The sequence below is a fragment of the Falco punctatus genome (genome assembly GCF_963210335.1).
Source record: "Falco punctatus genome assembly, chromosome: 7".
Taxonomy (NCBI): Eukaryota; Metazoa; Chordata; class Aves; order Falconiformes; family Falconidae; genus Falco; species Falco punctatus.
The window spans coordinates 54,429,123-54,446,558 of NC_137587.1; the positions used below are offsets into that span (position 1 = coordinate 54,429,123).

Genomic DNA, 17,436 nt, shown 5'->3' on the forward strand with positions numbered 1-17,436 from the left:
AGATAGGAACATTTGCTGTCAAATATTTTCCCTGATTTACAGTTAGCCTTTCCATGGTCACTATAAATAAGGCAGAAAAAAACCCCAATTTGAGGCTTTGCAGGGATTCCTTGTTCTTGCAATGTGTCATCGCTTGTCCATTTCGTGGCATTTTTACGAAGTGGCCATAATGAAAGTCAGATTAAATGTACAGGATATATACATTTAATCAACAGCCATTGGAGTCAGTAGTGCTGGAAGAGTTATAAAAGCCCCTGTGAATGCAAATTTATTGCAAAAGAATCTGCGTCTTGGTGGTAGGAATATCTGCTGAATGGTACTACCTGACACAGAACACCTAAAACTTTCAAAAGTGAATTATTTAAGTGTAAGGTTTTGCTTGTAAAGCCGCCAGCTGCTGGATTTCAAGACTTGAAACTGTTCCAAAACATGGGACTAGGTACTTTATTTGTGCACTAGAGTAAATACTCTGATTTTACTGCCAATTTAAATGTGCTCAGTTTACAGTAATGAGCTTGTATAGGCAATACCTTGTTTATAGAAAGTGGAACAGGAAGAAACTAACATTAACCATTAACAGTAGCAATTTCTCTTGCCTTCAACTCTAACTTTATGCCAAATAGATCCTTCCCATGTCCTATCTGAAATATTTGCTATTACTGTTCTTTTTATAAATCTGTGGGCTAAAATGGAGCATTCAATAAAACAATACACCTTATAGTTCCAGTCAGCTTGAAATGCACACTCTCTTGTAATTCCAAGACACTGTTTCTTATTCCTATGGTGAAATGTATTTTAAGAATAAATACATGTCCTGCATAGTAGCAAACCTGATAATAGGTGTTCATCCCTGCAGAATGTAGTTAACTTTTAAAAATCTTATTTTAAAAAGAACAGACCACTCTGTAAGAGAAGAGTACTCAATTGCAGTTGCCACCACTTCTCAGGTTCTTGCACTCAACCTACTGTTTTATTCTTGCAAGACAGATCACGCGAGGAACCTATGTGTTTATGTACATACTGAAACCTTAAACAAACATCCTTCCATCACCTTGGGCCATCTGCTCCTGAAGCTGCAAGCTTTTCTCCCTTCCCCTCCTCTTCAGTGCACCCACACACACTTTGGGCATGGAGTTAACTCCACCAAACTCAGTGGAAGGGGTGACAGTAAAATCCTTCTTCCACACAGATCACAGATCTCTGAGTTTCTTTGTTTCACTTACAGTCTAAAAAGTGACAACGATATGCTGGAGGATTTTGGCTTGCGGTGTAAGTCATTAGATATCATAGTGGTGATTCTTTCATTATCTTATTTTGGCTGGGTTAGCTCCAAAATGTTCTAACGGGGACCAGTACTTCGGTTTGCAAAGCAGTGTAATCACTGAGCAGGAAGACACCACCCACAATCTGAGGAGCTTGTAGTCCAAGGACATGGTCAGGCTCGAGATAAGTACAGTGTGCAAAGAAAGCGACAGACCGTAATGATAATGGTGCAGTAGGTCCTTGGTTCAGCTGCCTCTGAAAACCAAAACAAAAGTGGAGGGTGGGGGGGACGTGAAGAAAGGACAGATTCTGAAGTGGGTGGAAGGGCACATGGCAAAGTGGCTGAGGCTGGAGGCACAGGGAAGATGGGGAAACACAACAGATACCCATCCATAAAAGCAAAAGCATGTGTAATTGTTGGTTTCTACACACAGCTGTTATATTGCCAGAGTCTTTTCCAGGCAGGCACAGGTTCCTTTATGCCCATGTCCTCAGTCAGCCGGACATGAGTCAGCTTGGAACCAGAAGCTATGTCACTGCAGTCAGTGTGGCACTAAGCCTGAGCTAATAAGCCCCGCTGAGAAGAACACAGCTACATGGCTTCTATTTGGCTTGGAGAATAGGTTGAGCGAGCTCATGTCTGGTAACAGAAAACTCTACAGACACATCTTTGCCTTCCCGTGCAAATATGAGCACGCCATTTCTTTCCTTTCTGTAAAATGCACAGGCACACTGGCATCCTCACCATGTTCTGTTCTTTTATGGACACTTTATTCCCTTTGGTGTTGCAACTGTCCATCTTGAGCTTTCTGACTGTATTTTCTCTTGGCTGCTTTTTTTTTGCTACAATAGTGCTGGTTTTTTTCTCAGCTGTTTTTTCTCATCAATTTATGACTAGCTAGAGAGCTTGTTTCCTTCCTTCCTTGCAGATCCATTAAAGCTTTGGAGATCCTCTTTCCTTAAACACCCAGTATTTTGATGCTGATGCTTTTCCTTGCCATCAGAGAAGTTTTAAATGCTTAAGTTAGAGTACATTTTAAACTATTTAGTTGGCAGGGTGGAGTGGCTGTCTTTGTTGTACTATTCCAAGCCTAAAAACTCAGCAGCTGATCTATAATCATACCATACTGTTCTTTGACTAGAGAAGACAGGTATTACATTCCATTCATTTCCACATGAAAAACATGTAAATTTTTTGTCCTGGTTTTGCCACATCAACTTTGCTATAAAGAAAACAAACAAAAAAGGAACCAATAACCTGACACCATTTAAGCAAAGCCCTTACATAAAATTGTCTTCCATCGTCTCCCTGAGCTCATCTGGCTGACCTGAGCCATGTGCCAATGCAAAGGTAAGAGCTTCTTTATTTCATGGTAGTAAGACAGCAGGAAGAGCAAGATTAAAGAGGTGCCAAAGTGCTGCTCTGGACGAGTTGTTCGTGGTGTTTAGTCTGCCTGATCAGAAGGACAGATTTCTGTCCCACTGTCTAGAGTGTTTCTGTGAGGAAACTGGACCGATATTTAATACATCATTCAGTCTCGTTCTGTAGCCATGCTAGAAGAAGATGGGCCAGTTTCCACCACCTCGGTATCTCTGACTGAACAGAGACTCCTGAATCTTTCAAAGGGTCCCTTGGCTTTCTACTCATCCAGAGTCGTAAGATCCGTGTGGGGTATGGGGCTTTGCTTTGCTTTAAGCAGAGAAAGGTCCCTGTCTCTATAAACACAACTTAACCCCTCAAGCAAAAAAGGGTGATGAACATTCCTTCTACCTAGGGGTGAATTCCTGCCTCCAGTGAAGTCAGTGGTCCAATTCCCGTTGATTTCAGTGAGGCCAGATCTCCCCCTTAACATTTTAAGTTGTATTTCATGGAATACATTGATACCTGAACTCCAAGGAACCCATATGGTGCCTGGACTTTTTGAACACTTTCATTCTTAGAAAGATTTCAAGGACAGGAAGAGTCTGAATACCTGGAAAACCTTTCACTCTGTCATTTTCCTAGTCTGGCTTCTTTCATATTTGCTGATAAATAGTTGCATCCTGTTCTTGAAAGTAATTCAGCAGAAAATGACGGCCATGTATGCAGTTATCAGTAAAAATCTACTTTAAACAAATTCATTTGTCATTACTTCTCTCAAGACAGCTGTTGTCAGCACCATTAAAATTCAAATTTTGTTTGCCTATGACAATTAAAATTATGTCAACACTGAGAGATTTTAACAATTTCCATTGTTCTAAGCAGATAAGCAAGTTAATTCTGTGCTGCAAGCCATCACTGTAGCCATAACCAACTGACTGTGTACTGAAGAACTGCGATGTTTGAGATTATTCAGCCTTGACTGGGTTGTATCAGTGACCAAATGTTTACTTACTGAATTGAATGATTACTTCAAATCCTTGTCTTGTCTCCAGCAGTTTCAAGGCTTTTTCTCTGATATAGGTGTGGGGTTTTTTTTAGGTTTTTTGTTACAGATTTTGAACCAAATCTGAATGTCAGCCAGGTTACTTAGTTTGATGTTGCTTCTGTAATGATACTGCCACAGAATACAGCAACACATCGGGGGCTGACCCTCAGCCTGAACTCCCAAAAACTGTCATTTTCACAGGCATAAATGAGTTTCAACTCTTTTGTATTAGAATCTGCAGCCTCTCCCAGGAGTCTGTTGTTATATACATTACTGTTTGTTCATGCAGGAGGATTGATGACTTTTCTTCCTTTTCTAGATTTTCATCAATAATGAGTGGCAAAATTCTGAAAGTGGGAGAACATTCCCAGTATATAATCCAGCAACAGGAGAGCAGATCTGTGAGATCCAGGAAGCTGACAAGGTAATGCATCCCGTGAATGGGTAGAAATGTACAAATAGAATAAAGCAACAGGTCCAGAATAGCAATGCTGGACATTTATTAATCGCAGTTCCAAACCCCATCACGTGACTAAGGTTGTAAAACAGCAGATTTCGTAAGCCTGGTAATGTTACTTACCTCTGTGTCTTTCTTCCTTCTTGGCAGGTTGATACGGACAAAGCAGTGAGGGCAGCTCGCCTGGCTTTTTCTCTAGGCTCGGTCTGGAGAAGAATGGATGCATCGGAAAGAGGCCATCTTTTGGATAAGCTAGCAGATTTGGTCGAAAGAGACAGGGCAATTCTTGCTGTAAGTAGCACATGAAAATCAACAGTCAGATCACCTGTCAGTCTTACATTTTGAAAGCAAATTAGTTCATAAATGTGGTAATATGAGTTATATTTGAAAACTACACTCAGCTGATCGTTAAGATGGCTGACTGTCTACTTAAGACCTGATCCAAAGCTCATAAAAGTCAACAAGTCTTCCAATTGTCTGAAATTAGTTTTAAATCAGACATCAGGCAAATGAACGGGTGTATGCCTGCGTATGCACATGTGTATGCCTGATAGGGGTGCTTGTGACTTTTCTAAAATAAAAAACAGAAGACCAAGTGCTTTGTGCAGATCCTCATGAAATGGCAGGTGAAATGCTTACTGACACTCAACTGGTAACATGAATTCTGGGTACTGCACTGTTTTGTTCCCGTAAGAAGCCATCTAAACGGTGGCATTGTTAATGTTGTTTTCCGCATGTCAAATGCTTTGAACTAAGCTGGTGAACATCTTAATTCCAGCTTTGTCAACACTTAAATCATCTTACCACCAGTGTATACTGTAAAATCACCACAGGGAGAAGGAAGTGCACAGCAAATCAAGTTTATTCTGCCTGTCATTTGATTTTTATTTCTAGAGCCAAGTTCTTTACTGAATTGCACTGCAGGCAATGCCATTAATTGCTCTTGGGGATATAAGTCAGTGCAGAATTAGGCCTCCATTCTTCTCTATAGAAACTCATTTGATGGTTGGTGTGTTACACATGGGCGTATTTTGCCCGTTCTTAATGATTTCTATTAGACAGCTATTGAGAATGAGTTAAGCTACTCAACATCTTAGGATATTTTATTGGATTCTTTTCGCTAAATGATCTCAGGAACCCCTAAGAGGATAGCTTATAAGATACTTTAAAAATAGGAATATTAACTTAAAAATAAGGACATTAGTTCGTTAATTTATGAGCTTCCCTAGAGGAGAGTTTGTTTATTTGATGGCAATAAATAAACTGGCTGTACAGTATAGATATCTCAGGCCTCAGCAGGAGTCTTGGCAGCCATATAGAGAAATTTTTATATTCACATCAATTATATGAAGAGGGATATGTCCATTCTTCTCTTTGCAGATTCAGATCATTAATATGGGGTTACAAGGAGCCCCTTCTCAGCTGTTATCATTAACATAGCAGAACCTAGTTTGACAGGCATTTTTATCTTGGCTCCTGATTAAAGCAATTTAGCATTTATATATCTGGACCAAACACAGTGGCTATTAGGTCCAAAATACACACAGGCACATGTACATGCATGTGGATACACACGCAAACCCACAAGACACACAGACACACACACATAAACACACACTCACGCACTCTTCTTAAAATCATGGTAATTCCAGAATACTCCAGAAGGAACCAGATTTTTTTTACGGAAAATTCTTTTTGTTCACATTTGCAAAAAGGACCAGGTAGTTGTTCTGAATCTTCTAGGCTAAGACTATGCCAAGGCATAACCAATAATGGTTGGTCTCCATTAAAATCTTTGTCGTGATTGAAGAGCTGTTATTGCAGTGAATTATTAACTACAGTAGTCTAAAAATGCTACTGTACTTATATCTCTTTAATTTTTCTTGTCCTCTAGACTATGGAATCACTGAACAGTGGCAAACCTTTCTTGCAAGCTTTCTATGTTGATCTTCAGGGAGTCATAAAAACCCTGAGGTATTATGCCGGTTGGGCAGACAAAATCCATGGAATGACCATTCCTGTAGGTAAGGAGGATCAAAGCAGAGGTATGCACCTAAACATTCTCATGGCCAAATGGCTTAATAGATTACAGCTTTGTGAAAGATGGAAGAGAACCTTGTTTTGGTCTCAATAGTGTGTAGCGTGTTGCTGAAGCAGATGTTTAAAAGTTAGCAAGGGCTGGACAAGACAGTTTGCTATTGTTCTGCCCTGCGTGCACATCCCAAAGAGTGTTTTGTTTCTCTTGCATGTGTCCATCTGAGAAGGAGATGGCTCAATACCTACATTTAAATATTATTATACTTATAAAAAAGGATGCAGTATAAGCCTGACAAATACCTTGTAACACATGAAAATAGTGTTAGCTGCCTCTTTAAGAAATGGTAGCCTTGTGTCTGTATCTTTTTTTATATACGTCTTCTTACCGCCTATGAAAATCATTTTACTTTGGATTAACACTGGATCCAAATTCGTGCATACTTTTGAGAGAGTTTGCAATGTTACTACAGAGAACTGTACACACTCATCAGATAATTTTGTTATACATGCTTCTTCAAATTATTCAGTGGGATGCATTTTATATTGTAAGTATGAGATACATCTTTATGAGTGCTAGAAAATTAGGTATTCTGCTCTTATTTTCTGCTAAAGAGACAAGAAAAGAAAAAATCCTTATTATTATTTTTATTTAACAAGTCTCTTCCTCCTGCCTCTCCCTCCTAGCTGTTTAGCAAATACAGGCTGCATTTTCTGTTATGAACATACTCATTTTCAGTCTGGACTGCATGTACCAACTTCTATAATTATGTGAAATGGCACATGATGGCAAAGAATGATTTTATGCAGGTGCAGTCATTAAGATGAATGTACTCATCTTCTACCCGCATAAAATAAATCTTTGGAAAATCAGTAAGGAAAACAAACATTTAGTCTATGGATTTGTTTTGGATTCACAGTGTGCCCTGTTCATTACACACGCGTGTTTGTTACACTTTACTGAAGAGACCAGGAAGGCACACTCACCAGGAAATGAATTTCACTGTTGCCCATCTATATCCATAAAATTGCATAATGTAACACAGTACCTGCAGTACACTAGCTTGCCTCTATACAGCAAAGCACAAAATGACCAGTTAGTCAAGCAGGTAAATTGAAAATTTCGCCCAAAATTTTCAGGAGCAAAACAGATCACGTAACTCTTTATCGCAGTGTTACTCATTGTGGTTTTTCAGCTTATTAAAATTGCAGTGTGCACTGACTAACGTTTATCAACACTAGTATATTTTCACTAAAGAAATTACAATATTGGTATTTCAGGTGTAGACTCCCCTGTAAGGACTCCTGAAGATTTGCACAGTCATTTAGGCTGAGATTCATTAAATCCTGGTTTTGCTGCATGCACTTCACATTTAAACATGCATACCATAAATGCATATATTCAGCAGATTTCCTGTTCCCTAATCTCTTTCTCCCTGGTCAGTGAATGCCTCCTTCTCACTTGTTAGCCCAGCAGGTACACAGAATTTTGGTCAGTCACCAAAAGGCATTGCCAGGTTAAGAGGAATAAAAATCCTCTGCTTATTCTTGTCCTCAAGGAGTGTACCAGATGAAAACCCTGATTTTTTCAGGAAGGTGGGTTACACTGGGGGAGAGGAAGGCACATTTTCAGCATCCTTCTTAAATGCAGACTTCAGTGCTAACAAACACAGTTATCAGTAGTGCAGAATCCCAAGTCCATTCACAGATTTTCAGGGCATCAGTTCTTCCTCTTGGTTTAATGCTCCTCTATTCCTCTAGTGTCACACCATAAATTTGTCGTTCTCATAAAGCTATTTTAGAGCAAGGCCACTGTTAAACAACGGTGCTCTTTGCATTCATTTATCATCAGCTCATCAAAAGAAACCAAACAAGACAACAAAACCAAAATAAAAACCCTATTAAATCTCCTTGTCTTTCTGTTCAGTAAGTTAGTAAATCTGAAACCTCTCAATCTTTTATCTGTTTCTGCTGAGGTTTTCCTCTAAAATAAAAATAGGCAAGTGACAGACAAGTAGAAGAAGAACAGTGCATTTTACAGTCACATTCCTTTTGGTCACAGAGCTGCTAAAATCTTCAGACTGCCCTTTCCTTGCTGACATGCATAAAGCCTTAATGATTTAATCTAAAACAGAATGAGGCTAGACTAGAAACTGTTAAACTAATAAACTTAATGCAAGCAAAAATTGTATCTTTAAATCAATATATGGTATGATACAGCTTAAAGAAACAGCTCGGCTCTCCTCACCCACTTGTTTGCTGTGTCCCGCTATATTAGGCATGTGACTCTATTATGACTGTTATGCAAATAAAATATCTAGGACAGAGACTCCTGATGGAAATCTGAGCAAACACATTTGTGGAAGGTATTGCTATCCCAAAGTGAGATCCCTGGGCTTTCTTTCTGATTAAGAAATAAAGATCTTTGGGCCAGGTGCTAAGCAGCTTCAAATTGATCCAGCTCTATTGGTATCAGTGAGGACTGAATGCCCATTTACATCACCTGAGAATATTAAAAAAAAAACCCCAAAACCCTTTAAGACTAATTTTTAAGTTGCATGTGGGGTCAGACTGTGAGATCCCTCTCAGGCAATGTTCTTCTGGCTGCCAGCTAGTAAAAGGGTAGGAGTAACAATCATCAGCAATAGCATCTTAGAATGTGTCATTAGCGCGACTTGTATAAACTAATCTTGAAACTCTAAAATATTTTTAAAGTCTCCTATTTAATTTCTGAGCACGGGGGAGCCTTCTGTGCTCATTGTTCAGAAAAAGGGATTCACTTCATCAATCTTGAGTTATTTTGTCATGGTAACAGCTTATTTTACACTATGGTCAAGGTGGCTCTTAGACATATCTTTGGCCTGTCCAGAGGCATCTGAAGCACCTGAATAACTTCAAGTCACATACATTCACAAAGATATTGTTAGAAAGCAACCTCAAAAATCAAATCTTAACAGTAAGTCTGTGGATGCTGAACTTTGGAAGTAGGTGTCAAAAAGGGCAGCTGTCTAGAATCTAGTGGAAGAAAGCAGGGCAAGCAACTCTGCATGGGAGGTATTGCTCTGTGAAATGTTCTGCCTACATTTGGTAGAATTAACCACCATTTGTCTGACTTGGCAAGCAGGTCCAGGTTATCTATAACTTGATGTTATGAAGCACACAGACATGTGGCAATGATTATGCAGTGACAATCTAAAGTCAGACAGTGCTAACGTAACTGTGTTACTGTTATGTTGTCACCATCCTTCTGGCTGAGAATCCACCTCTCACAGTACTACCGAGTACAAGCTGGTATTTTTAGCTGACTCCTCTATGTGCCTCTTGAACACTAAGAGAGTTTTGCCTGTATGTACTTCTCTCTGTTTTGACTTCTACTTTACTTCTGTCTGGTCTGATGATTCTTCCTATGGTCTGTGAACCACTGCTAGCATCCATGAAAGATAACCTAGAAAATCAAACTGATCATCTCGATTTGTGAAACATGTTCTCACCTCCACTGGGAAGTTGTTAGGCATCTAGAAAACGCTGCAATGACATTTTGTCAATGCAGAGCAAACCAACTGGTCAGCTACTTTCTTCCTCCTTTTCCTGATGCAAATCTCATTTTCTCTCTCTCCCTCGCTCCTTTATATCCTCTGCTCTGTCCCTGTCTTGGTTGCAGACTGTGGTTACCTTTCTGGTATTATTCTGCGCCTGGCCCCCAGCTGACATATTAGCTACTCTAGCTCAGGTTTCTACTGAGCAAATCCTGTAAAGTAGATGTACAGAAATAAGCAGACCTGAAAATAAGTTATTTCTAATCAAATTTAAGTTGAAGTCTTTACTTAAACCCAAGAAGCTTTATGGATTAACCCATTTATTGTTACCAGATGTTCAGTACAGGACATTGCAGCAGGTTCCCAAAATGTACTCTCCGTTGTGAACTTAAGTCTTGCCCTGACATCGGACAAGGCTGGCTGCAGCTCTACACTGAATGGGGTAGAGGCCACAGCTGCCCACATGCCAAGTGCCGGAAAGCATATACCTCTGCCTTGGACAGGGACAATGGGAGCAAAAGCCCTGGCATCTCCCATCCTCGTCCTCCCTTCCTCCATCTGACCATTTGCTATCCTGGCAACTCATGGCCTGTGACTGAGCCTAGGTAACCTTCTCAGCATTTTCACATACTTAGTTGAAATCATTTTTCTAAGTAAAGAGATTCAAGTTTTTCTAGATAACCAAGCACTGCAGGCTAAGGGGCACAATCAGCTCATCCCTTAAGCATAGCTATTCCCTCAGCCATAGCCTCACTAAAAACATTTAACCTAAATTCAGAGGTGGTTTGAGCCTGGGCTAGTTTATACAGCTGCAAGGCTCAATTTAGGTATGAAAGTGCTGTAAATCTGCTTTGCATAGATGCAGGCCAGGGACACTAACAAAGCTGATGGTTAGACAATACCGTAACTGGTTCTTTAAAAACCAGGTTGATTTTTTTTTTTTTTTAAAAAAAAAAAAAGGTCATTTCCCTGGTCTTCATCAACTGGGAAGAAACCTACATCGCATCACAGCACGTATAACCTCAGCACTTACTCCCAGACCACAGGCAAGTGCTGAAGCAGCAACAACTATGCGGCTTTGTGAGAGAGCACAAACTCCACCAGCCCCCATGACAGTCACTTATACCAGCTGTGCAGAATGAGCCAGCGCAGAGACCTGCCGCTCTGCTCTGAGCAGGCCAGGCCATGCGAAATGTCCCGCAGACAACAGGCCTGACCCCACATCACAGATCTGTTTATTTCGTGACCTGACTCGGGCTGCCCTGAGCTCAACAGTGCTTTAGTTAAGGACTGCAGATCGAGCGCTGTACTTACTTTAACTAATGATACCTCTCACCCGTGGAGATTTTTTGTGATTTTTGTTCGTCAAGACCTTAAAAACAATTACCAGATCAGAAAGTTGAGTAATTCCCTTTAGCCTCATACCATCCATATCTGCTGTTTGTGAATATGCAGTCTGCTTTTCGTGCATCTTCATTTGTTAGGATCTTTCTTAGTCCATATTCTTATTTCTGTCAAAAGTCCAGTGAGAAAAGCCCATGCTTTCCAAGTTTTTAGTGACTTGGTCCCTTCATTTATTTATTCACCTTTGCCTTGCCCAAAAGGTTTGTGAAAACTGCTCCTATTCTCTGTTGTCTCGTTTTCTAGCTGCATCCAACTATTCCCTGTCAACTGAAATTGCCTCTTTAGCTTGAGGCCATTTCTGATACAGGCCTTGTTCTATAAGTCAGCTGTACGAGCACGGCTGTATGATGACCCCTGCATTCTCCTTAGCATTGTCTCCTGTAGTAAATCGTGCTCAATTACACATCAATCACAGGCTTCCCCTCTTTGTTCCATACCTACAGATTGTTGTGTATCATTCCATTACTTCAAACTGCCTGTGTCTTCAATGGACCATGAGTGAGATGTATGTTACTCTCCTATTCCCCATCTGCTTATACATATACCTTTATACTGCTGTGTTCCAGTCATGCCTTTCAGGAAATTGCCTTTGTGACTTTTCCTTCACTTCTCTCACCCTGAAATCAGCAGAGGCCAGTAAGTGGCTTCCTTGCTACTGCCCTTTTTCGTGTGGTACAGCTTGTCCTCTTTCCCAAGGAACAAAGCAGGTTACTTTCTGATGGGATGCTTGCTTCCTTTGTTCTACAGAAAGAACAATTAGGTTGCTCCTGAACCTAGGTTTCCCATGCTGGCTCATGAAAAAACATTTCCATGACTTCTTTATTTCTTTTACTGTCATCAAAGGCTGATCCTTAGAGCTTTTTCCCTCCTTTTTTTTTTTTGTTCTGCCAAGTCAAACTGCACTTGAGAGTAACCATGCTCATCTGTTTCAGATGGAGATTATTTTACATTTACAAGACACGAACCCATCGGAGTGTGTGGACAGATCATCCCTGTGAGTATCTCTACTAGCGCTTTCTATTTATTTTCATTTGAACCAGCTCTCTTTAAAGACACATAAAACATGGTCCTCAGCTATGTGTGTTTTCCATTACGAAAAAAGCTGAGCTCATATTGTTGACATATCTTTAACAGCCTCCCTGCAAATGCTTATTTGAACATGCTAATAGGGTTTAGGCTCTGTTATTAGGAGTTAAGTTCTCAAGTCATAGAATTCTCATGATTAAAACAAGCAAAGCAAAACACAGTGTTAATATGCTGCCAGTGGTTATGGATGTTCACACAACTTATGGAAAATTGATGCTTTGCTGTGGTAGTCTTTTTATTTATTTAGTTTTTACTGTGATTTAACAGGCTCCTCAGTTCCTGGGAGAATGTGATGCATTTTAATTCCATTCTTTCCTGCTATTTCTTTTACAAGGCTGGAGGAAACTCCAGGAGACATATCATTACAATTAACATTGTGCAGCTAATAAAAGACATGAAATGTTTATTTTATTTGTTGAGAGAGAAACACAGCGTTTCATCAAATCTAGTACTCCCCCTACACCTCAATATACATCCTTAATATACTCTTGCTGAACACTGCATGGGAATTACACTGAGAAGCTAACTTTTTCAGAACCAGTAAACTGGCTTTGGCAGAAATTTCAATGGGAGGCTCACATATAGCTATTAAAATATTGTGTGGAAGCTTTTTTCCTTGACAAAGCACTGGGGAACTAATCAGGACATTCTCTGAAATCTTTGTTGATGGGGTTTTTTTTATTATTTTGTTCATGTTAACCACAAAGCCACTAAACAGCAACATGCAGCAATTCCATTAAAAGAGGAGCAGCCAGAAAAGACTACTTTAACAATGTTAAGCCCTTTTCCCCTATTTATATTTGTTGTTATTTCATGTCTTTGTTAAGGGGTGGCTATTGTGTTTGGCACTCAGTAGAAACTCAAACATGCAAATGACTCTGAGACTGTGGCTATACCTGTCCCACAAACACCTTCACACTCTCCTAACCTGACCCATGAGTGGTCCTTATGAACGAACAATTCCACAGCTCTGTCCTCATTCTTCAGCCAGGCACATGGATAAGCATTTGCAAAATGACAACCCCAACATCTAACTCCAAAGTTGCTGGACATCTCTTAGGCTTGTCTGATTGAGCTTAACTGAGGTGTGTTGATGAAACTTGGCCACGGGCTGAAGATCATGCCAAAAGCAGGATTTATTTAGCTTAGATTTGTAAAACTCTTTGTTCGGGATACCAAGCCATCGACCATACTTGTTCATTCTTCCCCCAGGTTTGTTCTCCAAAACTTCAACATGGCTGTCATACGCATCTATTCTAACACTGCTGCTAATCTGTTACATATTTCCTCCACAGCTACCAGTCACAGAGTACAGCCCCCGTGCCACTGCATGCACTTAGCCATTACACTAGCAAATATGGTATTACAAAAATAAAATTAAACAGCATGCCTAACACTAAACTCCTCATCCTCTTTCACATCCTAGCTTCCATCAAAACATATGCTCTTTGGCAGCTCTGTAGCATAAACAGGGCTATATACTACCCTATAAAACTCTTCAGAGCTCTCCTTGCAATACCATTAGAAGTGCAGGCTGTCAGCACACTGTTGGCCCTACAGCTCCCCTCCCAGGTTTATATACTGGAGATGGAATTAAAACATCACTTTGTCTCCGGAGTTTATAAACAACTGAGGGAGTAAAAAATTGGGTGTTCGGTGATGGAAAGACACTTGTGTATTTTTTCAAGCTAGCCAGGGGCTAGATAGATGTCCATGAGAGTGGCAGCTGATATGCATCAGGCACTAACATGTTCTGGCTAGTGGCTGACTCTTTCTGACTGATATTTTCTATTTTCTTTCCAAAGGAAGTTATTCTATGCATTTATAAGACTGATTGTGCAAATGCAGTTATTTTATTACTATGGCATTTCCACGGAAATCAGCGAGACTATCCACTTAACCTGTTAGGATCAGGCTTTGATACAAAAAAGGCTTGTTACTCTTATCTTTAGCCACAACTTGTTTGTCCACCAAACTAATACAATTTTCTACATCTTCTACTGCAGTTAAATGAAGTTGAAATTAATGATGATACAAAATTTTGTATCAGCCAAGAGTGTTTTTCAACTTGTGTTTTACTGTTCTTTTAACATCTTCCAGATAAATTGCTCAGTAAGAAATTTTCAAGAAAATTAAATGCTTTGACCAAGCATTGACATTTATGGTTTTTTTTACTGTAATCCCATCAATTAAGGATTATATACTTTTGAGTATAATTTTTGTATCTATCTTAAAATGTATTCAGGGATAGGAAATTTACATGCAAAAATGCTTCAGCGTGAACAAACAGTTCTTTCCAAATGTACCAGAAGCAAGAACTATTTGTGATGGGGGAATTAAAAGTGCCAATTGCAATACAGTAAATGAAATAAAAAGTTGTGACTAAAAAAATTAACAGATAACAGAAGATTCTTTTATGAAGACTGTGGGTGGGGGCTGTACTTCTTTCAACAGGAGAGAAAGAACTAAAAGGTCACTGTTGTCGCTTTCTTAATGGCAGTAATTAAAAAAAAAATCCTTGCTTTGTGCTGGGAAAGATTTATGTTGCAGATCAGCCTGAGAAATAAGTGAGGTAGCAGCTTGACATCTTGAAAACAAAACACCACTGCAATATTTTTCCATCTATCAACTTTTATTTTTTCCTACAGTGGAACTTCCCCCTGCTGATGTTTGCATGGAAGATTGCTCCAGCTCTGTGCTGTGGCAATACAGTAGTTATTAAACCAGCAGAACAAACACCACTCAGTGCTCTCTATATGGGAGCCCTCATCAAGGAGGTAAGAATAATTGGCAGAAGTAATGTCTCTGTCTCTCCTTGTGGGGGAAGGAACTACTAGCACATGCCTAGTTTAACGTGCTCTATCAGTTTTCATAAATCATGCTTCCCTTCATTCATTCCTATTTTTACAGGCTGGGTTTCCACCAGGAGTTGTCAATATTTTGCCAGGATTTGGTCCAATTGTTGGTGCGGCCATAGCATCTCATGTTGGCATCGATAAAATTGCTTTTACTGGATCCACTGAGGTAAGAGGATTCACGGATACGTTACTGTAAAATGTGAGTAAATATTTACGGAGATAGTAGTAAGCCCTTGTGCTACATTTCTCAATGTCACTGAGTAAAAGGGCTACATTTAAATCAGTGGTCTGTCCTTCCCAACTAAAGGGAAGTATGTACTGCAGTACTTCTAAAGCAGAAATGGCTCCTTTCCTCCAGCCCCTGCTGTGCTCAGCACCTCAGCACAGGAGATATGCCTGGAAAAATATTGCTGGGATTTCCTGTGGGCTTATGAGGATGTGAATCACATGCAAGTAGGCAGAACATCCCATGTATATCACAGCACACATAAATGCTGCTTTAGCATCCATAATTTGTGTATCTTGGCGTACTTAGGGGAAAAGGGGGAGATGACGGGGGCAAACTGGGGCAAATGTACTTCAATTTTGGTGTTGCATTCAAATATATTGAGGAGGAAGTCTAAAAAGGAAGGAGTGCGGGGAGAAAAGGAGACTGTCCAAGGTGTCTGTTCCCAAAATGATGGGAAGAAGCTGGCCAGAAGATGAAGGGAGTCAGTTGTCTAATGGATGCCAAAATGTCTCGCTATGAGTCTATAATGCAGATGTTACAGAGGAGGTTCAGTCTGAAGATGAAGGCTGTAATCTACAGAAAGTGTAACGAATGCCTCAAAATTCAGATCGTTTCTTGCTCTCAAACATGTGCAAAGCCGGCTGTTATCAGGGTTGGGGTGGGGATGATAGAGGTACTCCAGACTGAAGTCACAGGAGAAGGGGCCTTATCTCATCGTCTGAAGGCAGACAGAAAGGAATCTCAGTGGGAGTTTCAGGGCTGGTTATATTTAGAGAGTGCTAAACCCGACCCTTTTCAATTCAAAATCTGACAAACTATTGTATGGGGGGAGCTAAACCCCAGGGATCCTGTCTGTCTTTGATATGTTCGACTCCCACTCATGGCAGTGGGAGGCTTTATGCATCCCAGGGATACTGCTCTCCACAGTGAGTCAATTTGTTTTTGATTTAGGTTGATAAATTCACTGACCAAGCAGCCCTACTAGATATGTGTGGGTATCTCCCTGGTGGGCCCAGGGATTGCAGAGACCAGCTCAATTATTTCAAATAAATTATTCTGGTGGATTTATCCTGTAATCGAGTTTGGAAGTCACCATACATGAGCTTAAATTACCAGTAAAGCACAGATGCAGTCGCATGCCTAATTCTAACAGTTGTTCTGCAATTACTATATGCCTGTACATTATTTTTTTCCTGGCAATTTTAGATTGTAATATACACAGGTTACACTCTAAGTCGATGGCAACATCAGATTTCAGAGTATTCTATGGAATTAGCCTAGTTGTTACATCTCCTGTAACCAATTTATATTAGCATCCTGGAATATTGAAAACTTCAATATGAGCTGATTACCCCCCATAAATTAAGTTGAAACAATTGTTTTCATAAAGATATGTGGTCTCTGTTTAAGATAAATATTCTATTATACAGGATGTTGCACTGTTTGGAGGAGGAAAAATACAGATGGGTTAGGTTTCAAAGTTGTCTTTTGTAGCCAAAATAAATTTTTATTGTAGTTCCAGACAGCTTTAGTTTTAATAGGCGTTTAAACTCAAAAGCTGTGGGTTTTATACTAACTCAGTGCCTACCTTTAAAAGCCTTACTAATAGGAAGTGAAAAGCATTACAGAGATGAAAAAGCAATTCTCTAAGAACCTAAAGCAAGAACAGATGGAACGTTTTAATGCAGAGTTAGTGTAAACTATTCCATATTGTTTCTGATTTCCTGTAACACTGAATTTTTGTAACAGCAAGTCAACATTGTAACATTTTAAGCACAATGCTGTGATATGAGCTGTACTATAGAATCTTTGACTTCTCCAAACCAGATTTCAATTTCTAATGAAATAATAATGGAAATATTTTGTCTCTCTGGTCTTGTCTGAAGCATGTCAACTGTACACTCCAGTGATGTGGATTTCCAATAGCCATCAGATACATAAACACTACGATATTAACTTCTATTCCCCCATTTCATCCAGGTGCTAGTTAAGGCAGTTAATACTTTCAACTTGAGCAAGTTAATGATGAAACCTATCAGTACAAAAGGAAGGATCTTCGAGTTTAGATGTTGGAACCACAGGTTTTTCTCAAGTTCTCACCATGAGGTTCTTGTGGAAAAAAGTATACATTCTTTACCTTTGAAGTATATACTTATGGCTA

The 17,436-nt window shown here is 39.7% G+C and overlaps 1 protein-coding gene and 1 long non-coding RNA gene across 8 annotated transcripts in view; one reads left to right on the forward strand and one right to left on the reverse strand.

Annotated features, from left to right (window-relative positions):
• Window positions 1-17,436, forward strand: part of ALDH1A2 (aldehyde dehydrogenase 1 family member A2) — a 67,119-nt gene that overhangs the window by 29,670 nt on the left and 20,013 nt on the right. For both annotated transcript variants that reach the window (XM_080396651.1, XM_080396652.1), the window contains 6 exons: window positions 3,991-4,095; window positions 4,279-4,419; window positions 6,023-6,152; window positions 12,035-12,096; window positions 14,837-14,965; window positions 15,099-15,212. In XM_080396651.1, coding sequence (XP_080252777.1) covers window positions 3,991-4,095; window positions 4,279-4,419; window positions 6,023-6,152; window positions 12,035-12,096; window positions 14,837-14,965; window positions 15,099-15,212 — 681 coding nt within the window. The remainder of the gene's footprint in view (window positions 1-3,990; window positions 4,096-4,278; window positions 4,420-6,022; window positions 6,153-12,034; window positions 12,097-14,836; window positions 14,966-15,098; window positions 15,213-17,436) is intronic.
• The window catches only part of LOC308067583, a 134,105-nt gene that overhangs the window by 20,179 nt on the left and 96,490 nt on the right, over window positions 1-17,436 (reverse strand). For all 6 annotated transcript variants that reach the window (XR_013929665.1, XR_013929666.1, XR_013929667.1 and 3 more), the window contains one exon: window positions 4,252-4,417. This is a non-coding gene — a long non-coding RNA (uncharacterized lncRNA). The remainder of the gene's footprint in view (window positions 1-4,251; window positions 4,418-17,436) is intronic.